General features: G+C 37.3%; 1 protein-coding gene across 1 annotated transcript in view; it reads right to left on the minus strand.

The window, feature by feature from the left end:
- Positions 1 to 3,592: 3,592 nt before the first annotated feature.
- The window catches only part of LOC140137266 (NLR family CARD domain-containing protein 4-like), a 217,720-nt gene continuing 193,712 nt past the window's right edge, over positions 3,593 to 27,600 (minus strand). Inside the window, exons 3-5 of the mRNA XM_072158912.1 lie at positions 8,492 to 9,184; positions 7,252 to 7,422; positions 3,593 to 6,327 (exon numbers count right to left, since the gene is read on the minus strand). Of these exons, the coding sequence (XP_072015013.1) occupies positions 3,593 to 6,327; positions 7,252 to 7,422; positions 8,492 to 9,184 (3,599 nt within the window). The remainder of the gene's footprint in view (positions 6,328 to 7,251; positions 7,423 to 8,491; positions 9,185 to 27,600) is intronic.

Raw genomic sequence — 27,600 nt, forward strand, 5'->3', positions numbered from 1 at the left:
CTGAGGCATCGACGCAGCTCTGTCCCATTGCTTTCGAGAACCGCCTTATTACAAACCGAGAAAATTTAAGGAAGAATGATACGTACGAGGATGTTTAACCATTATATATCTGCTTGTTCACCGGGCGGGCGGGGGAGGAAGGGGTTTACAGCGCGCCTGACTTCATCAAATAGGAGTACTTTCTGATCTACGCTACGCGTAACATATATCTATGGTGAAAACATTTAAACCCATTATTTACGTTTTTATTGCCCTGGACACATTATTTGGGTATAGACGAATCCAACAAGCCACATTCCTACACCTCACTGGCGGCCATAGCTGGATCATCCATCCATTTTACGCGATGCCAGTATCATAGGCGTGCAGCGTTTACCGCTCCCGTGATGCGGCGCAAGTACTACGCGCTCCGATGCGCTCGCGATAGTGGGCGTCTTGGATCATAATCCAAACGAACTAAGCTAGTTTGGTGCGGATGGCCCCCAGCTATGACTGACTTAATCCTGACCATCACTTGGCTCGTCGGATTCGTCTTTAAAGGATAACACAAAAATTAAAACATTACTACTTCAATAAATATTAAACATATTAAAATACACTTCTACCAACTTGATGTGATATATAACATTACATACTTTTAAATAACGTACATATAGAAACATGTGTTACATATTGTGTAAAAAACAAATAACCATACTTGTTCAATGAGTTGATGACAATCATATCTGGTTGATACAAAATGTGTATATTGATAAGAAAACGTTACCTGCCAAGTTTTATTTTTTACACATCCAGATTGTGTGAAAGTTGGTACGATTTGAAAAGTAGCAAATTCAATCAGAAAACACTATCTAAATTTTCTTAGCCTAGGATGTCTGCTTTGGCTGAAATGAGTGGCCACCAACATGCATCAATAATCGGCAACAACATGGATGGTATTTTCATTTGAGAGAATACTGTATATCTTTCTACACTGTAATGGATGTTGCAATGTTCAAATCACTCTATTTTTCACACAATTTTTAAACGGTGGTTGAGGTGGTATTATTTTTAAACACACAAATGAGGTATCAAAACTGTAGCTAACAAAATGCGTCACACATTTATATCAATTATAATGTTCTTTTAAAATTAACCATGTTAAGAATTGTAAGCACTTAAAAAGAGTGGACTTTCTTTTTGTGTGGTTTACATACATCATCATGAAATATACTTTTATGGGATGGAGACTAAAGAAATACGAGGGGGTATCAAAAAGTTTTAGAAATCGCCCAGAAGTGAAAGAGCTATATCAATGAAATTTTGTCAGTGCAATCACTGGTCCTTATGTACATTATGGTCCAATTAAGTATGTTTATTTTTTTTACAGGTGGCACTAGATGCCAATAACCCGCTGCCCCAGTTACTGCGCATAAACTGCAAGATTGAGAAAATTGAGGCAAGCAGCATTATTAAGATCCTGCTTTTGAAGGGTTGCAGTGCCTAGAAAATTGATGATGAAATGAAAGTTATCTTCAATGGTGATTGTGATATGTCACTGTCGCTTTTTGGAAAAGGATTTTCTGGGCACTGTAACCCTTAAAATGGAACTTAATCATGCCGAATGCCTCAATTTTCTCCATTTTGCTGGTTATGCGGTTACATAAGCAGGTAGTGACATCTAGCTCCTGTAAAAAAAAATAAACATACTTATGAGACCATTTTTGCACCATAGTGTACATAAGGACCAGTGATTGCACTGACAAAATTTCATTGATATAGCTCTTTCACTTCTGTGCGATTTCTAAAACTTTTTGATACCCCCTCGTACATAAGAAATGTTAGAATTTGTATGAAACTCTAAACGTGGATGGAATGAACACTTATCTTTAGTTTGTTCTCTGTTTTAAATTAATATACAATTCTGATTTGCTATTGTGGCTATTTTGCTGCAAGCCTGATTAGCCATTCACACTACCTTAAGAATTATGAGCACTTAAAAAGAGTGGACTTGCTTTGTGTAGTGTTTACATACATCATCATGAAAATATAAGAGACCAATCAATATTTATGCTGATTAGGGGATGGGGAAATTTAGGGCACACAATTTTATGGGATGGGGACCTTTAGGGGCACACAATTTTTTTTCCAGATAGAAAAAGGAGACCTGAAATTATCAATGAAAAGAACTTAAGAAATTGGGGAGGAACCAACGTTTTTTAAGCCAATGTGGTGGGGCAAATTGTTGAGCTAATGTGGGGGCATGCAGAATGGATCATTTAAAAAATTGTGAATTCCTCTGTACCCCGTAGTCCCTAAATTATAAATTGTAGAGTAGATAAATACAATATCTAAATGCAGTAGTAGATGTACAATCAACTGTAATACTGGAAGAAAGATGGTCCAATCAACAACCAACTACCCATTTCATCAAAAGGGACATTCAAATATCTGTGAAGTATTAGGTCTGAAAGGATTTGGCTGTCAGCAGTAGACAGTAAATACTATCAGCAGTAGACAGCAAATAAATACAGTGCTATCAGAAGTGGATGGCATATAAATACAATGCATTGCATTTATTTACTATCAGCAGCATCGCCGGACCGATGCTCTGCCAACTGAGCTAATGAGTCAGATGGAGAACAAATTTGTTTTTGGTGCCCAATTGGTAATTGAGTCTGGTAACTTGGTAACTAAGAAAAAAAGTTCCTACTCGTAGACTAGATTGGTCTTGAAATTATCTTTGTTGAAATGTTTAGTTTAATTTTCACACTTTCCTTTGATTCAACAATGATTCCTGTTTATTACGTTTCAATAACAGGATGAAGAAACATATAAAAGTTTGGTAAGCGGGTGTTTCAAATGTCGAAATGTGCATAATGAAGTGGAGTTCATTATGAAATATTCAGTATGTTGGCTGGGGCGTAGAGACCCTGAAGTTGGATTGTTGAGGGGTATGAAGGACTTAAGAAATGTGTGAGACTACATTTGAATATAAAAATGATGTGAATTCAAGTTGGAATTTTAAAAGTTAAAGTCAGGTTTAGATCTGCATTGTTTTTTTGCATACTGTGTGCTTTCATTAAGAATGTAGGTGCCTCGTGGACAAAAATTGAAAGTTGCTGTCATAGTAAAAAGGCTCATAAAATGAAACGGTAGATACGATTCACTCCATTTTTTCACACATAGTGACTATTGAACATATCATTGATATTAAGTTTCAGCAACTTAAAAATTCAGCTTGATTCCAAAATAATTATGGCATCTTTGTCTTATTGTACTTTTTTTTTATTCACCCTGTAGATAATGGTATCAGCAGTAGACAGTAATACATTTTACCATTTTTTTTTGTTATATAAGTTGTATAGAAAAAATTCCTCCATGTAAAACTGGCTTCTCTAAATATTAGAAATAGTTAATGGCTCTTTGGAAGGGCATACATGCCTTAAATGTACACATTTCTTCCAATAAACATTTTGCTCATTATATCACACATGTTTAATCATGCATAAACAACCAAATGGAATGATTTACACTAATGGTTCCATCAATGATGCCTAGTAACAGCATTGTTGACTTGATTTATGTGTTTTCTTTCCAGCAAGAAAATCAATCATTCTAGATATTTACTTGCTGTCCTCTTGACAAATTGACACTCTGCATGAATCATTACAATCCGTTGACTTCCTCCCCGTGTCCAGTGTTTTCCAATTGCACTACAACAATCCTTAACTAGATCACTACACTGATTGTCCAGTATGGCATGGAATGACAACTGCTCAAGATTGGTTAAATGATGGATGTGTCTGAATAAGGCATCAACACCAGTATTGCCAATATCATTACACTCGAGAAAAAGAAGAGTCAGATTGGGCATGGAACCAAACCTGTGGCAAAGTTCAATAACACCTTGGTCTGTAATGTGTGTATCATCCAAGCCCAATGTACTCAACATGGGACAATGCTGCAGTTGCTGTGCAAGTGGCACTATAGCCATGCCTACAGTATTATGTTTCAAAATCAGAAACTGCAGTTTGGGTATTTTGTGAAGGAATTCACTCAATGTCTTGATGTGATCTTCATTCAGCTGAGCACCTGATAATATTAATGAGGTTAATTGTGTGCAATGCTGTAGTTGCAGTGCAAGAGGCTCCACACACCCACCTACAATATTATATGACAAATTCAGCACCTGTAGGTTGGGTATCTTGGGAAGGAATTCACTTAATGTTTTGATGTGATTTTCCTTTAACCCAGCACTCGATAAATCTAATGAGATCAATTGTGTGCAACACTGTAGATGAGTGAGTTGCTGTACAAGAGGCCCTATAGCCATTCCTATATTACATTGTGACAAATCCAGACTCTGCAGATTGGGTGTCCTACATACAGTGAGGAATTCACTCAACCATTTTATGGGAAATTGCTGATCCGCAAGTTTCAGCTTTAGTTTACTTAGTTTTATTAGGGTAACAGTACCCAAAGCTTCTGCAAGATAGTCAGGGTTCTGTTCACATGATTTTTGAAAATTTATTTCCAAGGTCTCAACATTTGGCATACATGTTAGCATATCAGCATAAATATGTAATATACATAATAGTTGTGGATTTATCAAGGTGATTGATTTGACTGTACTGAGTATTGATGATCCTAATTCAGACTTAATAAAGTTGTGAAATATTGAAGTTGCTTTGGGATATTTATCACCTATATCTATTCTGAGTCCATAATCAGGGAAGATTGATTTGAAAGACTGTATTAGTGAGGTATTCAAAACATCTCTTTCTGTTGACGGGAGGCTCTTAACAGTTTCACAGCCTTTCTGTGATGGATTCAATGAAAAAGCTGAATCAGAATCTGAATCTGAAGTTGAATCTGGATCATCTCTTGACTCACCATCATCAGAGGTGTTTTTACTTTCATTCAACAAAGTCAAGATATTGACTATGTTCTTTTTGATATGCTCAGGTTTATCATAGCCAATGCAAATTCTAGGTGGACATTGCCTACTTCCATATACTTTTATTGCATGCTGTATGATAGAGACCATCCCATCTCTTTCAATTAATGCACAACAAAATTTCAAAAGGTCAAATTTGCCCATGAACATCTTCCATGTTTCCAAATGAATCAGAATTGAGTGGAACTTATCATGATCTGTAGTGTACAAATTTGCCCAGTACTTTGCTGCACAAAATTCCTGAAAGGATTTGTGAAGAAACATTACTGCATTATCTCTACTGAGTCTTTTTCTCAATCTTTCTCTAGTTAACAGACCTATATCACACCCCAACTGATATAATGACTTATCTTCATCAAAGTCATTTTCAGCAAAGACAATCTTTTCTTCATTGATATTGTCTTTAGAACATAATCCCTCCAAAGCTAAACAACCTAATGCAGAAATAACTTCAGCAAACTCTGCTCCTATTTTGTCTTTAAAATCTATATTTTTACCTTGCCTCGTACAATACTTCCTCCATAAAAAGAGAACAAACTCTTGATACAATTCTGATTGTGTATCTGGTAATTTTTGCTCATCTTCCCAAAGAAGGCACATTAACATTAGTATTACTGGTATTTTTGATAAAGAGAGCAGTCTGTCAGATTCACTTATTCTTTCTTTCAGCCCTTGAACCATCTCCTTTTTACCACTGAAGAATCTTTTCATATACAATTCAACATTTTTGTGTGAAAATCCTAAAACATCTATACATAGGTAGCTTGATTGATGAATTTGCAAATCTTTGTGAGGCCGAGTTGATAGAATTGTGCGACATTCCCGCAATCTTTTAAAAACAAGAATTTCTTGTAAGCTTCCATCAGGAGTAGAAAGATCACCAGCTGAATATTCATCAAAACCATCCAATAGGAGAAGGACTAGTTGTGGATTTGATTCAATATATGCTTCTAGGCCTTCTCTTGATACGGTGGTGTTGGTTTCAAAGATTTGCTCAAATATTTCATTAATCAAGCTGCCACTTTTAACTTCACGTAAACTTAAGATGAACAACAATTGATATTTTGCAAGTGGGGAGTCACTTTTTTGCTGTGACCAAGTGTAAGCTAGCTTAGCCAACAAAGTTGACTTCCCACTGCCAGCTACTCCCTTAACTAGTATCCGTGTTGCTGGCATACCATCTGATGTTTGGAGACTTACAAGATCTTCATTCTTTGGTAGCAATGTTTTCCTTGACCCTTTTTTCAACTTCAAAGTGACATAAATGTCATTAATATCCTTTGACTCATTACACCATGGCAATAATTGCACTCGGCTCATTTCATGGCGATAGAATGTTATCAGCTGTGCCTTGCACTCCTCCAAGTTGAATGCTGAAGGTAAGCATGCTGTAGTCAATGAGAAAATAAATAGATATGATTTATTTTAAACAAGTTTTGTAATTGTGTTTAGTAATCAACAATCTTAGCAAGATCTGGAATTCTGCTCTACCCAAATAATTCAATCTGTGGGTCTTCAGTGTCACAGTGGAGTCAGTCTTAACATATGGATGTGACCATGATTCCCTTAAATTATATAAAGAGCTGGATGGCTGTTACAACAGAATGCTTAGGACAGTGTACATCATCCATTGGCCACTGGAAAAGCACTATCAACAAAGCTGTATTGAGACCTTTCAAGACTCCACTTGTTTAAGCTGAATGCTACACATGCATACCCTACAGGTGCTGAGAAAATGGTTTGAATAAAACAAACAATTTTTTATAAGTGACTGGTATATCACACACTCACTTAATGTCTTTTTGACAAAATCTGAGATTTCGAATACAAAATCTGAGATGTTGAATAAAAACAATGGAGTACATCTTTTAAGATGGCACGTAGGATCAAGTGGGATATTTTAGACATTGTGTTGTATTGTATTTAAAAGTTATGATGATAAGTACTTTCAGAAAGCAAATTATGCGAGGAATCCCAACTAGCATGACAGATTTCTGTGCAAAATTTGATTTTACAAGCTATTTTTTTTCTGTCCAACAACTTACCCTAAATTTCCAAATCAATGAAAATATCTTCCTTAAAAGCTCAGTATTATCTGCTCCTCCCCCCCCCCACATTTCAAATAGGATCGACACCCCTGCTGGGGCCTGAGTAGGGGGTTCCCATATGGGTTATAATGTGCATATGATATGGCATAGGTTGATATTGTTGTGTAGGGTAACCATGGTAACCTCCTACCCAGTTTGTTGTCCTGGTGGAGGTCCCGGGGGGGGGGGGGGGAGGTGGATCCTGATAGGCCTATGGCATATTACCTGCATTAGGTGGTGGTGCCTGACCCAATGAGTATCCTGGTGCTGTGGCAAGGAGTGCTGAAGTCGGGAGTGGTGCTGAACTAGGGGGTGGTGCTGAAGTGGCTGGTGGTGCTGAACTCGCAGCAGCACTTGGTTGAGATCTGAAGGAAAGTAAATGTCTTGCAGGTGGAACTGTATTAAAGGAAGGAAAAAACATGATGTGTCAAATGGTGGCAAGATACTATGTTGTGATATGTTTATCCACTAGTTTAATTAAGCTAAGTAAAACTCTTGGAAGGTCTTCATACAGCTCTTTGTTGCTGTTTGCAATGGATGATGTCATGTACACTGCCCTTTTCTTTTGGCTCAAAGTGGAGATTAATGGGTTACTGATGGTTCAAAAATTATGCAGGGAAAAAGGGACTTGGCCAAGAATGTATGCCAGGAATGTACAGCTGGCTGGGGAGATCGACTGGCTGCATTACAGAGCAGCATGAACAAGACTAAGCAATATTGTAACATTTGCCAAGGAGGATGCCCTTAATGGTTTTCAAAATTATGATTTGTACACAATTGTAATGTACTTAAGTACACTAACATATACCCTGCAAAAAAAACAATGCTATTATGTGCTGTAGTTGTGACAAAATCTGAGATTTTGAATAAAACGATGGGGTATATAATCGTTGTGTGGCAGGCACAATTTAGAAATTGTTTTGTTTTGTATGTTTAAAAGTATAATGATAGGTATTCAGAAAGGAAATGATGCACAGATTCCAACTAGCACAGCAGATATCTTTGAGAAAAGCACCAAATTGATTTTCCATGCCAATTTTTTTCGTCCACATACGGTAACAACTTACCCTAAATTTCTAAAATATCGATGAAATTGCCTATGTTCTAAAGACAAAAAATTAGAAACAATCTTCTCAAATTTTAGAATTTTTCTTCATTTTAAAAATATTGGTCAAAAAGGATCAAAATTAGATTTTTTTTCAATTTTGACCAACATTTTGGATATTAAAACGGTATCTAGAATTTGAGTAATTTAGTGTTTCTATAAAAAGATCAACTTGGAAAGTTACAGTAGTAAATTGTAAATAGTAAATGTTTTGTAAATAATAAAATTGTGAGCACGGTGGCCGAGCGGAACAGGCTCCGACTCATAATCGGAAGGTTGTGGGTTTGAGCCCCGGCGACGCCAACGTGTTGTGCCCTTGAGTAATTTAAGGCACTTTATCTCGATTCTGATATGACATACCTGCATTGGGTGGTGGTGCTTGACCCCTATATGGAGGATAGTATCCAGGTCCTGATGCAGAGAGTGCTAAAGTCGAGGGTGGTGCTTGGCCCTCATATGGAGGATAGTATCCAGGTCCTGAGGCAGAGAGTGCTGAAGTTGGGGGTGGTGCTTGAACCTCATATTGAGGATAGTATCCAAGTCCTGAGGAAGAGAATGCTGAAGTCAGGGGTGGTGTTTGATCCCCATATGGAAGATAGTATCCAGGTCCTGATGAGGCAGAGAGTGCTGAAGTTGGGGGTGGTGCTTGACCACTATATTGAGGATAGTGTCCAGGTCCTGAGGCAGAGAGTGCTAAAGTTGGGGGTGGTGCTTGACCACTATATTGAGGATAGTGTCCAGGTCCTGAGGCAGAGAGTGCTGAAGTTGGGGGTGGTGCTTGACCACTATATTGAAGATAGTGTCCAGGTCCTGAGGCAGAGAGTGCTGAAGTTGGGGGTGGTGCTTGACCACTATATTGAGGATAGTATCTAGGTCCTGAGGTAGAGAGTGCTGAAGTTGGGGGTGGTGCTTGACCACTATATTGAGGATAGTGTCCAGGTCCTGAGGCAAGGGGTGCTGAAGTTGGGAGTGGTGCTGAAGAGGCTGATGGTGCTGAACTGGCAGCGGCACTTGGTTGAGATCTCCGCGGAAGTGGCGGTCTTGCAGGTGGAACTGTATTAAAGAAAGGGGAAAAACAAGACAACATGTGTCAAATGGTGGCAAGATACTAAGTTATGATATGTTTAACTACCGGTTTACTTAAACTAAGTAAAACAAGTCTTGGGATGTCTCCATAATGCTCTTTGTTGCTTATGTGCTTTTTCCAGTGGACGATGTACACTCTCATTCTGTGGGCTAAAAAAAATTTGAAACTGTCAAAATTTAGGAAATTTTCAAAAATAAAGAAAAACATAAGAATTGTTACAATTCCTACAAGACTCTCAAAAAAAGTGGGGACAATACCTTTCTGTGCTATTTAAATGAATAGACCTGATTGATTTGACACAGAGGCCATGTTCCTACAAGGGTATATGCATCCAATAAGCTACTTTAATAATGATCAAAATATTGTTCATAACACCATACCGTACATGGCGTGCAAGATGGTCATAATATATGAAAAGGACAGACCTCATGATTTTTAAATTGAATAAATTGAATAAATTGAATAAATTGATTTCTTTGCTGTGTAAAATCTCTATATTTGAATGGTTAAGGTAGCACCATTTGAATGAAATGATCCAGAACTATGCACAATATTTTGATCATTGGCTACACAGATTATGATTATTACATATAGAGTGGTATGTGAACAGAAAATTCTGAAGGGTTGTCAGCTTGTATAGAGCAACATGCAAAACTAAATAAAACTAAAATGTACAAAAATGAACAAAATGAGTGGTTTTAAGGAAGAAATTGGCACTAACAACATTTCTGAATAATGTTTTGTAACTTTTCTAAATGTAGCTTGTTTCTTTGAATTGTTTCCACTGATTCCAAAACTTAATTTAAAAACAAATAACTATGACCTATAAAGTAGACTACAATGCTTTTGTTGTAAAAATGGATATGAATTTCAATCTATAAAATTTGCTGAATTTTAATTTGTTGGATTAAGATCTCATTAAATACAGAGAATATTTGATTATATTTGGAGTTTTTAAAATACCCCAAGCATTGTCAACATGTTGACATTTTGTATGCTTTGAAATTAAGGAATCTTTCAAACATCATCGCACTTGTTCATCAAGATAGTTTGAAAAAGTGATTTAAGGTGGGTCTGTACACTGCAATTTCCCTGCAATATAATATTTAATCAGTGTGAGTAATGTATGTATTAAACATGGTATGTCAACCTAAGTCAATGAGATGAGCATTTAGAAGATTGTGACTGCTTATTATACTCCCGGACCATAACTATATGACATACCTCATAGACTTGGTAAGACTTCTTTATTAAGGCCTATGAGCAGGGTTTTCTTTAAGCATTTTGCTGAAAGGGTATTTTCAAATTTTTTTGACCCTTTCAATTGTGAATTTTTCCTCTGAAGGAGTCAAAAACATTGCCCAAGGGGTATTTTTATAATACTATTTTTGAAGACATTTTTAACAATATTTTATGTGTGTTTTTGGAGCCATAGATGTAGATCCGGGGGAGAGAAATCTCCCAATATTTTGCCAGGGGATGGTCCATACAATCATCCCCCAACGCCTGTATGTGGGTTTCTGACCAAATTAACCTCATATTTGGTAATTTTAGTCCCAAAAGTGCAAATTGTTGCGCACTTAGTGCGAATTTAATCCACTTTTGCACCATATTTCAACAGTTTAGCTTCAAAATGGTAAAAATTTTTGTAACATAAACTTATTCTTTTGCCAAAAGGTGCTGGATTCACTATACTTCCAAGACATTTTTTCACCCCCCCCCCCAAGTCAATAAGAAATATACACCACTGTTTGGAGCAGTGGCGGATCTAGAGCAGTCAGAAGGGGGTGGGGGCAATTTTAAAAGAAAATAATAACATTTAAAATAATAATAATAATAATAATAAAAGAAGTAAGAAACTAGTGCAAAATGAAGACCTAATTGAAGCAATTTGGTGGATCATTTTGGCACTATTAATGTGTAAAATTTTAGTTTAAAAAGCCGAACATTTGTGAAATGAGCAGTTCATGGAGTCTTTTGTGGACGGCAACTTTTCCCTATTATGGTAGGCCTATAAATTGTGTTAAACATAAATTGGCAAATGTCGAAAGCAGAAGTGAAAGTGGCCGTTTGTTTATCAACTACGCAGGGTGATGTTCTCCCCTCAGAACTTGGAAAATTTGCAAATGATGAAGACCTAATTGAAGTGATTTGGTGGACCATTTTGGCACTATTACTGTGTAAAATTTAAGTTGAAAAGCCGAAAATTGTGAAATGACGGTCCATAAAGCTTTCGTTGTCACGTTTTCCCTATTAGGCCTATAAATTGTGTTAAACATAGGGCCTAAATTGGCAAATGTCGAAAGCCGATGTGAAAATGGTCACTTGTTTATCCACTAGGCATGGGGGTGTCTGAGGGGGATGTTCCCCCATGAGAGGGAATATTTTGCAAAATTAAAGTCCAACTGAAGACATTTGGTGCATCATTTAAACAGAAAAAAGGACCCTGAACCCAATTTGCAAGATTTCAAACTGACACTCTACAATTTTAGAGACTCGCAATCACTAAAACATGCATGGATCGATGCTGACAAAATGTGATGGGCCCTACATATCGGGAATAGGTCCTAAATGCCAAAAGCCGAGAATAAATGCACAATATCGGGTGTTTCTCTCTTCAAATCTTGCAATATCTGAACGCGTACGTTTTCAAGATTTTGTACGCGTTGGACTTTGGGACTTTGGATTTGAAGGAGTCAGCAAAGTGCCTGAACGCGTAAATACGCGTGTTTTGTGCGTTAAAGAAAACCCTGCCTATGAGACCAATTCCTATACCACTATAAGAAACTGCAAGACACAGTTACCAGAAGTTTGTTCTTTTATAATACGTCGGTCACATCACATACGGTTCTATTCAAAATTTTTGACTTCTTTGAGAAAATTGGTGTGTAGCAATATGTTTTGGAGCTCTTCAAATCCACACTTACAGACTTTAATTCTTTCTAATTAATAGATATAAAAACTTTGATTTCAGTCTGATGTGCTATTTTTTTTAACAATTTTGTGTTTCACCATAGACCGTGAAGACATGGACGGTCATCTAAATGTACAGCATATCCTTTGAAGCTATGATCGTCTCGCCTGAACACAAAGACAAGATAGTCTTCAAACCTGCCATTGAATCGATTTACCGTACAAAAGGTCAATAACTCAACTCTCGTCCACTCAATTGCATTATCAGTCGCAAACCAATGGAATGTTGTGCTCTTAGCATCCGTGCAAGCATGACATTGAGACCAAGGCTTATATAACGCAAATTGAAACTCAGTCAATGCCAGAGTAACAGGTAGTGTTAGATAAATCAAAACGGTGAATATATGTATTTATTTAATTAACTTGAAACTGCAGCAAATAAGCGTTTTTTACCGTTTCATTTCTTGTAACTATAATTGTTTTGTGACAACAGAGTTTACATTGCAGTCGTATCTGTGTCAGAGACAATGTATGTACTTTGATTGAATGCCGCTTCTTTCAAACACGCTAATCCAACAGGTGCGAGCGAGACGTACATGGTCACAGCATAATGTGAAATTTCTATAGAATTACGATCCAGACGACCGTCCATCTCTTCACGGTCTATGGTTTCACAGACAGCGCTATTCAACGACGTAAGCTACTTTTACACATTCATTAGTACGTATATCCAGCAGTGTAGCTGGGATTTTTTCTGAGGGGGAAGCCTGTATGGGGCGGGGGCCCAAATCCACCAAATTTCCCTGCACTGGGCCGGGGGGGGGCAAATAGACAATTTTGCCAGGCTTATTGATAATAATCGTATGGTATTGCATATCGTATGGATTCCCCATCTCTCTAGCCCCTCCTCTCCTCTCTCTTCTCTCTTTTTTCCTCTTTCTCCCTCCTTTTTCCTCTTTTTTCCTTGCACTAGGGGGCGGGGGCCCAAATAGGCAATTTTTGCCAGGGGGGCAATTGCCCCCCATCCCCCGGCAGCTACGCCACTGCGTATATCAATATTATACACTAGGGGCGGGGGGCACTAGGGGGCGGGGGCTTGCACTAGGGGGCGGGGCCCAAATAGGCAATTTTTGCCAGGGGGGCAATTGCCCCCCCTTCCCCCGGCAGCTATGCCACTGCGTATATCAATATTATACACTGATCTATACCGTGAATGACGCATCACATATCTATTCAGAGCTTATTTATGTTTGTAACAAATACACACATCACATAGAGATCTATAATATGTATAAAGAAAAACATAGCGAGACTGTAGCATAATATAGCGACAGAGTGAAAAAAATTGTTTCACATACAGAGCTTAAGTTAAACACCATATTGAAAAATTTTAATTGAATGATGGACATACTTACAAGTCTCTTCTTTATTCAGGAACCCTGTTGAAATTCACACTCAATGTATGGAAGATTAAGGTCATGTGTTCAGGGACAGACTTATGTTTCAGTTTTCTACTGGCCCTCCAGGCCAGTAAAATGGCAAATCTACTGGCCCTGCAATAAATTTACTGGCCCAGCTTTTTGCAATATGTTCTACTGCAAAAAGTGCAAAATAAAGAATCATGTTGCAATGCGACTTAGAAGTTATTATAAATACCGTGTTGAGGAAATTCTATTGAGCAATAAGTAATTTTGAAGCCAAATCCAACAACAGAACTTTCAATCGCAATTTTCTTGAAAAGTGTGTTGCGTCGAATAAATCAGTATGTGATATGACCGATGAATATTGAAATATGCAGTAACAGAATGAAGCTACGATATTAATAATGAATACTGCCACTGTGGTAAGGTGATTACATTTCTTATGGTCCAGGAGCATTGGCCACAATCTCCTAAAATCTGTGTGCCCATATATTAAAGTGCAAGGCTCAAAAGTGTAATTTTTACATGTCATATTTTTACATAATTTAGTCAGGGACAATAATTATTATAATTACCTTGGGAAACACTCCATTTATTCTCCAGAATCTCTTTTGCATTAATGAAACAACATTCTTCTAAAGCATCTATAATTGCTTTTCTTGTAGCCTTCCCTCCATTAGTTTGTCGCCAGAATTCTAACACTTCAATTGCTTGGAGTTGAAAATCTCTGGTGTCTGCTATCCTCTCAGCATTCTCAACATCTGGTGATGGAATACCAAGTTGTCTAAAGAGACGTGTTTGTTGATCACGTCCAAGTTCAGCTTTGTATACTACATCATCAATATCACTGTGTGATACCTTCTCCATACCTATAGTAGGATACAGAACATTAATACAATCATCTGTAACATATAAAATCGTCGGTCGCAACACATAGTGGCGTACGTGAAGGACAAAATATGTTTCCGAGCGAACAGTTTTTGAAGGACACGCTACTAGTAACGGGGTCTATACTTCTCCACTTTTATCTCTCAGTGGCCTGATTCCATTTTAAACTGAAGTTTAAGGTTCAAACTATTAAACTGTGTCTTTAATAGTTAACAAGGAATAACTGTTATATGATAATAATTAGCTCTAAAGCTATATGCCACTATGTGAAACGGAAACTTGGGAAATCACTCTACGCCACTATGTGGTGCGACCGACGAAATGTGTTTCTCAATTAACTTCTATTCTTGTAGCATAAAAAGAAAGACACTTTTAAGTGCTTACATACATATATACTCCATCTTGCACTATAGAAACAAATTGGACCGACTGAACTTAATAACTGACCATCAAGCTTGACAATCGTTATGCATGTGTGATGTGCCCTGAGTAATTTGATTTGATTATTTATCTTTGTTTACAAAATTACATGAGTGGTGACATTTTAGGGATTCCCCTCTCAGCAAATTAAATGGATAGCTGGGAATTCCCCTTTTCAGTTTGTTGCACAATTGGAAAGTCCCCTGAGGTTGTAAAGTGAAAATGATGTCATGGAATTCCCCTCAGGAAATGATGTCATGTGAAAGGTTGATGTTATAATTAAGGCTTGGGAAACATACGGGAATAATGCCTTCTGCAATTCTGTGCCAGCTCTCTGGAACAAATTACCTGTAAAACTTCGTACTTCACATAGTCTGGCCACTTTTAAATCTAATCTGAAAACCTATTTGTTTCCAAACTAAGTTTTTTATTTTTAATTAAGTTGTACATTTTACTGTAGCCTAAGATGTAGTGTAAGTTGTACTTTTAAGATCATTGTAAAGCGCTTTGTTCATACTTATGCTAAGGCGCTATATAAATTCCGTTTATTGTATTGTATTGTATTATGTACTATGTAGTCAAAGTACTACTATTTGCCAGTGTTGTCGGAGAAGATCTAGAATAAATCAAAGAACGTACTTCTTCCAAGAAAGGAATATATATTCTTCTGTCGACTTGCTGGTGTTTTGATTCAACGCAACTGTCAATATAAGTGGGCACAACTGCATCGCAGTCCTGCTTCCTGAAGATATTGTGTGAAAGGTGGAAATAGCACCAATTTTGGAGAAAGCAGCGCAAGGAGTAAAGAGATTTGGAGAACTGCGCAAGGAGTTTAGTATTGGAGAACGGCGCAAGGAGTTTAGCATTTGGAGAACTGCGCAAGGAGTTATAAACGCGTTTGGAGAACAACGCAAGGAGTTTAGTACTTGGGAGAAAGTAGCACCATTTTCGTATGAGGATTTTTATACGCAAGGACTTATATATGCAAGTGTACAATGGACTTCGCTGATTTTCGCAGGACACATGATTAAGGATATATACATCAGCCGTCCAGAACATTGCAAGAACTGTGTTATCTTCAAGAAGAAGAATGCTGGCTTAGTACCAATAAGTTAAATTAATCATTGTGATTGTGTGATGATTTTATATGTGCATTTGTTGTCATATATTGTACCAATCATAACGTGCTTTCAATTAAAGACTTAGATTTTGTTAGCTTAATCAAACAGTGTATTTGTGTTGTGCATTCGTGTGAGTTCGGGTTAAAGGTGATTTTGGCGTTGAGTCAAGTACGACTCGTAACACATGTCCATTGGCTAATTCACTTTAAATTTGGTACCATCAAGTAAAAATACAAAACCCTAGACTTTGTAGCAATTAGAGCGTTTCAGGCTCGGTTATTCAGAGGGTATATTTGAGGACATTGGTACATGTGAAAATATCATACAACTTTGAAATAAGGGGCTGTGCAATAATTATGAGCCCTGGGGGAGGGTAAAATTGGGGGGGGGGGGGCAAGAAATTGTTGGCGAGCCGAAAGGGCGGGCAAGCAATTTTTGGCAAGCCGAGAGGGGGGGCAAGCAATTTTTGGCACACATTCATGGGCCGCCTTTTAAATAAAACGCGCTAAAAAGGCTGAGGAAAACACCACAGAAACGCTTAAATATGCAAATTTTCCTGCTCGCTTCGCTCGCAACATGTATATAGACCATTTAAGATTGGAAATTGGGATCCCAAAAATTTGGCATGTGCAAGGGGGGGGCAAAGAATTTTTGGCGGGCCGAGAGGGGGGGGGCAAGCAATTTTTGGCGGGCCGAGAGGAGGGGACAAGCGATTTTTGGGGAGCCATTTGCTCATAATTATTGCACAGCCCCTAATGAGGGTGGTGTTGTGAGCAAATATTACAAAATGTCTTTTGGCAATTTTATTAGCAATGAGTAAATTAAAACTGATGGCTACACTCAGAAATTTTGCATTGAATACAAGGAACCGGCTATACTAGTACTTTCACTAATATATCAGAGAACTATAGGCACTTTTTTGCCACTCTAGCAAGTGCATTGCATAAGCAGGGTTCTGATTGGCTGATCGAATCACATCATGTAACACACTCAAGGAAGAACAGATGATTAATTGTGTTTTCAACTGATTGAGTGTCCCAGGTTAAAGAAGGAATAAAACAATCAAACAAACAAACACTGTTGCATCATTTGCTAACAGTGTTAAACAATAAGGGGGGACATTTGCACCTATACTAACTTAAAGCCACCTAGCAGCACATTATGACCCTGGTATTCTTTTCACATCATAGTATAAACATGCAGGGAGCATGTATATGTGTCAGCAGGCAAATGCCAAAGTTCCGTGGTAGAATGCAATATGGCCTAGTCCAATCTTACATACCCTCATGAAGTTTTCTTCTTTTTGGTCCCGTCACTTCATCTGACACTTCTTTACTTGTTGTTGCCATGGCAACTACAGAAGGATTTGTCACTCTTTACCAATGGGAGCTGGTTTATCTGAAATAGACCACATTGATATTATGTAACTGAGTGTTATTAAACAGGCCCATAGCAAGGTTGAAAAATGTGGGGCGGCCATCACATATGTGGGGCGGCCAAATTACAAATATATGCACAAATTGAAATAAAGATATAAAGAAAAACATAACAAATGTCTCAAAAAGTGGGGCGGCCATGGCATCCCCGGCCACCCCGCTTGCTACGGCCCTGTTATTAAAACTATGGGAAAATGGGCCATTGATTCTTGACCAACGAGGAAACAGCTTCAGTGGATGATGAGCTACCGGTATCATAATTTGAGCATTTCCATTGCTTGGCAGGGCAAATCAGGCCCACAAGCCGTATGTTGTGCACTCCGGCCTTATTATTAGGGTAATCAAAGTCTCGGGTGCGGGCTCAGGTGACGAGTGCACATGATTTGTGCAATTTGGTGCACACTTTTGTTGAATTTATGAATACATGTACATTAGACTATATGGCCAAGAAAAAGAGACAGAATATGTACAACAACAACAGCGGAATGGCACGTAAGCGCCAATGTGCTGGCGTTTGATTTTTCAAACGGTATTCATGCAATTTGGTGAACACTTTTGCTGAATTTGGGAATACATGTACATTAGACTATAGCCAAGAAAAAGAGACAGAATATTTTCTCTTCTCTTCTCACCCTTTGCATTTTGGTGTGTGTTAGGAGGGGGGTTAATTCAATTGACCGTGCATGCATCATCCTTTCTTCTTCTTCTCTTTACTACTCTTTACTACAGAAACACTGAATAACACCAGAGGCTAGGCTTCTGTTATACTGCTAATGTCACTCTCACCCAATGACCCCTGAATTAGGGCCAGAGTAGTCCATCTCTGACCCAAAGATCCAGCCATCTCTGAACGGCAAGTGAACGCCCCTTACTTTTGAAAAAGTCTGGGCCTTACAAGTTATACCTGTACTGGCGAGGTACATAAAAATGCTCTAATCATGGTTTTGAGGCTTGTAATTCAGAGCCCACACTATTATGCAATCAGTTTCTTGCTGACAGTGACTGGATTGCAGGATTGGTATATCTGTCATATCATTGTTGCCATGGCAGAGCCAGATTTTAAGGATCAGTGCAGGGAGTGAAAATTGCAAATATAAGCTTCTTGTATAAAAACCGAAACTATACTGTCAAAATACATGATTTTCCCCAATCAACCTGAAACAGTGCCGCCGACAAGGGGGTTAAGGGGGTGCGTTACCCCTGGGCCTGGGTCCTGGGTCACTCCCATTGTGGCCTGTACACCATCTGCGATAATAAACTTTTGAAAAGCACACTAAACAAGGATTTAACCCTTGGTGAAAACAATACCCTAAACAGGTAAACATGCGCCTGTTTTCACACCCTAAACAGGGATTTTATTCCTGGCATCAAATTTCATACCCTAAATTTTATTTCCACGTATTATAGCCATTGCAATTTTGCGACCCTTTTTTCTGATTTTTCATGTTTTTGACACCCTAAACACGATACGCACGTATCGTGCCTACTCACTGAAAAAAACTACCATTTTACGTGTTTTTATTATCGCGGATGGTGTACAGGCCACAATGGGAGTGACCCCCCGGGGGCCGTAAAAATAAAGAAAACATACATTAATGGGCCCATAAAAGCAAGGAAAAGACACCTCAAGGGGCCCATAAAAAGGGGGGCCATTCGTTCATTTTACCCCCGGGCCCGTAATGGCTCTCTGCAGCACTGACCTGAAAAGCTGATGCGCATCCTCTTTACTCACCTTTCCACTAAGCCCCCCCCCAGCAAGTGCTATATTAGTTTATTCATTTGTCACAGTTACCAATATGTTTTTTATTACATGCATGTTACTTGTGCAAAATTAAATTTGTTTGCACGTCATAGATTAGAAACTCCAATAATATGTCGTAATCAACTTACCTTTAGCTATGCCAAGTCCAAGTCAATATAAACGCATCAGGAAAAAAAACCCTTGTCCTATAATCAAATCCAATTGAAGTTTTGATCTTTTCATGAAAAAGAGAAGACAAACTTAAAATATAAGTCGAGTCCAATAGAATCAAATACAAAGACTAGCAAGAATTCAGCCATTGTATTTGGATACATGTACATTGTACTAATGAAGGAAAATGATTTGAATTGGACGTATCTTATCATGTGACCTCATATTGGGCTGTTCCAGCTGGAATCCACACACCCCTTATGGAAGACATGACCTTAATCTTCCACACAGGGAGAGTGAATTTCAAATGGGGTTACCTGAATGTGTGACTCCATTCAAAATCTACACCCCTTGTGTGGGAGATTAAGGTTATGTATTCCAAAGGGGGTGTGTGTGTTTCAACTGGAATGGCCAACTTGCAAGATAGTGGATCTCTGAATAGAACAAGCCAAATAAATATATATTTGTTTAATTATTAATATCGTAACTATGGTGAACTTTGAACTGGTACATGTGGTGATTACATCTGTCTATTTCTGTTTGGTCGTTAACTTTTCCTCGCTCTCTTTCTCTCTCACTCAGGGGCCTAGTAAGTGGGTGGACAGCGTGGACGAAATCCATGGGCCCCAAGGGGTCAGGAGCCCTGTGCAAAAGTGAACATGAAGTGGGTTAGGGATAAGGCTGATAAAGGAGATGTTAAACAGGCCCCTGCACTATTCCTTGTCCATGGCCCCCAAGGCTCTTGCTATTGCCCTGCATGCTCTCATTTTAACACTCTGACACTAGAATTCTCCAGTTACCATCTCTCTCTCTCTCACTCTCTCTCTCTCTCCCTCTCCCTCTCACTCTCAAAATCTCAGATTTTGACTAAACTACAGCACCTAGAGTAGAGTCCGAAGTTTTCTGTTTTACGGAAAATGGAAGAAAATCACGAAATCGGAGGTACAACACGTTTTTGTATGATGTGATATGATACATTTTTGTATGATGTGACAAAAATTGTCAAAAGATAAGAGAAATAAGTGTTAAAAACAATCATGAGTTGTGTATGTCAATTTTTATGATAAAAATACTGTTTAATAATACCGAAATAAAGGTATATTACCAAGGCATGACCCCATACCCCTTCAAACATCATAATAGTCGGGCCTATTATCGTGAGAATATTCCAATCAGAGCATATTGATCGTGATATTGAACACTTTACTGTGATATTAATATCATTGTTTATACATTTTAAGCTTTATTCATGACACGAATTTACAAATGTTACAACACGGATTACAACACGGAAAATGGATTTTAGAAAACGGTAAACTTCGGACTCTAACCTAGAGGGCACGGTGGCTCAGTGGTTACGGCCTTGGACTCATAATCTGAGAGCTTGCTTGACGTGCGTGGGTTCGAGTCCCCGTCCCGCCACCATGTTACGCCCTTGGGCAAGGCGCTTTGTCTCGCTTGCCTCACCCCACCCAGGTGCAATGGGAAGCTGTTAGGGGTAGTCACAGTCGTTGTACTGATGAACCCGAGCCATTTGTAGGCAGCAAACGTGGTTCCGAACTTCCGACATATTCTAATAATGGCGGAATAAATGTAAAGCGCTTTGAGGCTGTTTACGGCATAAAGCGCTATATAAATATCTACATTTTTTTTTTTTTTACCTAGAGTCTTGATTTTTGCTGGGTATGTTAGTTTGATAATGTACATTATAATTGTGTAAAAAACAGAATTTTGAAAAATATTGAGAGAATCTTCCTCGACAAATGTTGCAATATCATGGCTTTAATAATGAACAAGAAATGAATCAAATATACAACAGTTACATATAGGGGAAAAAATTAGACTTCAGAAGTTTCTTACATTTTTGAGTAGGGGTAGATGCCAGAATATAGTCTGATCTTCTCTGTGTGATTTCTGTTACAACAAAATATGTTCTGTTTGTGGTTCTACACTGTGCTTTTTGGTTCTACACAGTAATTTCTGATTTTATGCACAAATTTCCATTCAACTGATCAGCTTTTGTTGTAACAGCATATTTTGCAATTCACATGTAAGATGTTGTAAGATTAATCCCTAAAAAGGGGTTCTATAATTACAAGCACCACCCTGCCAGGCTAGGTTCCCATGCTCTTACACAGGGTGTACCAAACGTGATCGTAAGCTAGACCAAAAATGGTAATGTGAAACCCATGTGACCTACAGATTACAACATAAACCCAATTTTCTATACCATTGTCTAGATTCTTCCAGATTTACAGGCATTTGATAATCTTTCCAGTACTTATAAACAAATTGCATATTGATATGGTACAGTTAAATTTATCAACCAAGTACTATTGTATGAATAATTATAAAAATACATCATAAGAAATGTTTTCAATTCAATTTTAATATGTATTATCTACAACAATTAAAAATCACAATATTTGCTTAGTGAAAAGCTTATAAAAATAAAACTTACAATTTTTACATCTAGATAAATTTTCTTAAACTCATATTGCACTTACAAATGACATATTCTATTACAGCCACAGTCCCTTATTCAAAATCACGCACAGTGAGTTGTCCAAACACATTATTTGAGCATCCTATATTTGAAATAATGTGCCCTGATTGCAACTGGAACACAGTGAAGTGTGCACATTCTGTGCACTGTGGATATGCATTCTTACTCCCTTTACCTTGATGTACGCAACTTTAAAAAATTATATTTGCTCTTTAAATCACAATATTTTTATGGTAAAAGAATAGAAGTGAGGGTTAATGCCTTAAGCTTTACACCCAAATAATGTGTCCTTGGCAGTGAAAACATTTAACCTCATTATTTACATTTTTATTGCACTGGACACATTACTTAAAGACCCATTCAGTGATTTGCTCATCCTGACAATCATAAAAATCATCAAAATTTTACTTACAGTGACCTTTACTCCAAAATAATGTTTCCTTGGCAGTAAAAATATTTATATAAATGGACACATTACTTAAAGGCCCATTCAGTGATTTGCTCATCCAGACAATTGTAAAATCATTAAAATTCAGATTTTGGTACCTTTCTTCATTTTTTGCCAAATTTTTCATTTCAAAAATACTCAAATCAATTTCAATGTCTTATCCTACACTTTTAAGCAATTTATAAACAATTTTTTTTTTCACTTGTGCTGGGATCACTGAATGGGTCTTTAAGTATAAAGGATAATGCAAAAATGTGCACAAATTAAAACTTAACTACTTCAATAAATATTATACATATCAAAATACACTTCCACCAACTTGATGTGATCTAACATTACATGCTTTTAAATAACATACATATAGAAACATGTGTTACATATCGTGTAAAAAACAAATAACCATACATATTCAATGAGTTGATGACAATCATATCTGGTATATACAAGATGTTATATTGACTAGAAAAACTTACAAGCCAAGTTTTAATTTTTGCACATCCAGATTGTGTGAAAGTTGGTATGATTTGAAAAGTTGCAAATTCAATCAGATAACAACATCTCAAATGTCTTCACCTAGGTTGTTTTCTTTGCCAGAAGTGAGTGGCCACCAACATGCATCAACAATCAGCAACAACATAGATGGTATATTCATTTGGGAGAATACTGTATATCATTCTACACTATAATGGATGTTGCAACTTTCAAATTGCTCAAATTTTCACACAATTTTTAAACGGTGGATGAGCTTTTTAAACACACTAATGAGGTATCAAAACTGTAGCTTACAATATGTGTCACATATTTATATCAATTTCAATGTTCTTAATCAATCATGTTAAGAATTGTTAAAAAGTGTGGACTTACTTTTGTGTAGTGTTTACATACATTATGAAAATATAAGAGACTAATCAAAATTTATACTGATTGGGGTATTGAAGCACACAATTTTATAGGATGGGGACTTTAGGGCACACAATTTTTTTCCAGATAGAAAGAGGGAACATGAAATGAAAATAACTTGAGAAATTAGGGAGGAACAAATATTTTTTAATCCAATGTGATGGGGCAAAATAGTTGAGCTAGGCATGCAAGGTGGATCATAATTGTGAATTCCTCAGTACCCATGTAGTGTAAATATTTAGAGGTTAATAACTGCGCATCGGTTATTTGGAGGGCATTGTGAAAAATCTAAACATTTTGCCTTTGGAACCGAGGAAAATGTTTAGATTTTTCACAATGCCGACATATAACCGATGCAAAGTTATTAACCTCATTCATAACCGTCACTTTGATCTTTTAACTTTACAAAATAACACAAATTTTTCCTTAAAAGTTTGTAAAATAAACAATTTTACATCTTCCCTTTCCCAAAATCGATCAGGCTAAAACAAAACGACCAATAACAAAAGTGCGTATCAGAATCTGTGCAAATATGGTAGCGCGCAATCCAAATACGGCAGCCAGCGCGCGCGCAGTTCGTTGGACGCACAATACGGCGCACGCAGAAGTCAATTGTGTGCGACATTGGAACAATTACGCATTTTGCGGTCAATTGTGAGATATTAATGACCTCGATTTGCGTTCACGTTTTCACAAATAATAAAATATGATTGGATCGCACGCATCGCGTTTAATAATGAGGTTATGAATGATTATTCTTTACATTACCAATTGTAGATTAGATAAATACAATATCTAAATGCAGTATTAAATATACATATTAAACATAAAATCAACTGTAATACTGGAAGGAAGATGGTCCAATCAATAACCAAATACCCATTTCATCAAAAGGGATATTTAAATATCTGTGATATATTAGGTCTGAAAGAATTTGGCTGTCAGCAGTACACAGTAAATAAATACAGTGCTATCAGTAGTGGACGGCAAATAAATACAATGCATTGCATTTATTTGCTGTCAGCAGTAGACAGTAAATAAATACAGTGCTATCAGTAGTGGACGGAAAATAAATACCATGCATTGCATTTATTTGCTGTCAGCAGTAGACAGTAAATAAATACAGTGCTATCAGTAGTGGATGGCATATGATACAATGCATTGCATTTATTTGCTGTCAGCAGTAGACAGCAAATAAATACAGTGCTATCAGTAGTGGACGGCAAATAAATACCATGCATTGCATTTATTTGTTGTCAGCAGTAGACAGTAAATAAATACAGTGTTATCAGTAGTGGACGGCAAATAAACACAATGCATTGCATTTATTTGCTGTCAGCAGTAGACAGTAAATAAATACAGTGCTATCAGTAGTGGACGGCAAATAAATACAATGCATTGCATTTATTTGCTGTCAGCAGTAGACAGCAAATAAATACAGTGCTATCAGTAGTGGACGGCAAATAAATACAATGCATTGCATTTATTTGCTGTCAGCAGTAGACAGTAAATAAATACAGTGCTATCAGTAGTGGATGGCAAATAAATGTGTTATGTGCTACAGCAGTGGACAGCAGATGAATACATTGCATTTATTTGCTATCTACAGAAGACAACAAATAAATACAATGTTGTCAGTATTCTTAGTTACCAAACTATACTCAGACTCTGATTGATCAAGAAAGATTAACTGTGAAAGTCCACTTACCAACCCGCCCAAAACAGCGCGGTCACTGTGATAGTGATCATAGTCTGAGCTGAGTATATTCTGGTAATTCAGTATAGTTTGGTAACTAAGGAAAAAAGGTTTTACTTGTCGCACTAGATTGGTCTTGAAATTATCTTTGTTGAAATATTTATTTTACACACTTTCCTTTGATTCAATTATGTTTCTTGTTTATTAAGTTTCAATACCAGGATGAAGAAACGGTTGGTGAGCGGGTTTTCAAATTATAAAATGTGCAGAATGAAGTGGAGTTTATTATGAAATATTTGTGACCCCTCAGCACAACTGAGCCCTGAAGTCGCCAATCATCATTTTTGAGATATTCAACCAAAATATTCTGCTTGAAATTAGCTTTAAAATGATGTATATCATGTCTATAGTACTTGACATTTAAGTAGTGAAAAATCAATAAAACAGTCAATAAATCCTTTGTTTCCTATTGTTTATTGTTAAGTTCGATGGAGTATATCTCAATAGTGGCACTGGCGACATCCGGGCTCAGTTGTGGAGGATGGTCACATTTAGTAAGTTGGCTGGGGCATAGGGAGCCTAAAGTTTGATTGTTGAGGGGTATGAAGGACTTACAAAGTGTGAGAGACTTTATTTGAATGTAAACATGATATGAGCGAAGGCAAAATTCAAGTTTGAATTTTAAAAGTTTAAGTCAGTTTGGGATCTGTATTGTTTGTTGCACACTGTGTGCTTTCATGAAGAATGCAGGTGCCTCGAAGACAAAAATTTTAAGTTGCTGTCATTGTAAAAAGCTCATAAAAATGAAACTGTAAATACGATTCACTCGAATCACTCCATTTTTTCACACACCTAGTTTCACCAACTTAAAAATTCAGCTTGATTCCAGCTTGATAATTATGGCATCTTTGCCTTATTGTACTTTTTTGATTCACCTGTAGATAATGCTATCAGTACCATTTTTTGTTGAAAAAATTCCTCCATGTAAAACTGACTTCTCTAAAAATTTGAAATAGTTATAGCTCTTTGGAAGTGCATATATGCCTTAAATGTACACATTTCTTCCAATAAACATTTTGCTCATGAAACTGCATTATATCACACATGTTTAATCATGCAAAAACAACCAAATGGTATGATTTACACTAATGGTTTATCAATGATGCCCAGTAACAGCATTGTTGACTTGATTTATGTGTTTTCTTCCCAACAAGAAAATAAATCATACTAGATATTTACTTGCTGTCCTCTGGACTAATTGACACTCTGCATGATTCATTACAATCCATTGACTTTCTCCCTGTGTCCAGTGTTTTCCAATAACACCCGGACAATCCTTAACTAGATCACTACACTGATTGTCCAGTGTGGCATCGATTGACAAGTACTCAAGTTTGGTCAAATGATGGATGTGTCTGAACAAGGCATCAACACCAGTATTGCCAATATCATTACCACTGAGAATAAGTCTAGTCAGATTGGGCATGGAACCAAACCTGTGGGAAACTTCAATTACACCTAGGTCTGTAATGTGTGTATACCGCAAATTCAATATACTCAACATGGGACAATGCTGCAATTGCTGTGCAAGAGGCACTATAGCCATGCCTACAGTATTTCCTGTAACCCTGCACTTGATAAATTTAATGAGATAAATTGTGTGTAACACTGTAGTTCAGTGAGTTGCTGTGCAAGAGGCCCAATAGCCATTCCTATAATACAATGTGACAAATCCAGATTCTGCAGATTGGGTGTCCTACATACAGTGAGGAATTCAATCAACCATTTTATGGGAAATTGCTGATCCGTAAGTCTCAGCTTTAGTTTACTTAGTTTACTTAGTTCTAGGGCAACAGTATCCAAAGCCTCTACAAGATGATCAGTGTTTTGTTCACATGATTGATCAGATTCTTTAAAATGCATTTCCAAGTTCTCAACATTTGACATACATCTTAGCATATCAGCATAAATATATGATAGATGTGGATTCATCAAGGTGATTGATTTGACTGTACTGAGTATTGAGGATCCTAATGCAGACTTAACAAAGTTAAAAAATATTGAAGTTGCTTTGGGATATTTATCACCTATATCTAGGATGAATCCATGATCAGGAAAGATGGGTTTGAATGACTGGGTTAGTGAGATGTTCAAAGCATCAATTTTAGTAGACTGGTGGCTCTGAACAATTTTGTTGCCTTTTTGTGATGAACAAATTGAATCTGAATCTGAATCCAAATCTGAATCTGTCTTGCTTTTGAGGGACTGTTGACTGATTTATGACTGTACTTTAAAGTAGTTGTCGCTTGACTCACCACCGTCATAAGTGTTTTTACTTTCAGTTATGTAATCTGTTTTTGATGGATCCTGTGACTTGTCCAATGAACACTCTGTCCTAGTTATGTGCTCTGTTTTTGATAGACCCAGTGACTGGTCCAATGAACACCCTGTCCTAGTTATGTGCTCTGTTTTTGATAGACCCAGTGGCTGGTCCAATGAACACCCTGTCCTAGACCCTGTTCACATTAGAAAATGTCTTCGTTCGACGAAGATAAGTTAATCTTGATTAACTAATTAAGCATGCGTACACATTACGCTGAATGAAGAGTGAACGAAGACATTGCACTGTAAGCTACTGTACACATTTCATGAAAATTAACGAAGCTTGAACGAAGCTATTAACGCCCAGCTATTATTAAAGCCGGCGAAGGTCACTTGTCA

This window comes from Amphiura filiformis, chromosome 17 (genome assembly GCF_039555335.1).
Source record: "Amphiura filiformis chromosome 17, Afil_fr2py, whole genome shotgun sequence".
Lineage (NCBI taxonomy): Eukaryota > Metazoa > Echinodermata > Ophiuroidea > Amphilepidida > Amphiuridae > Amphiura > Amphiura filiformis.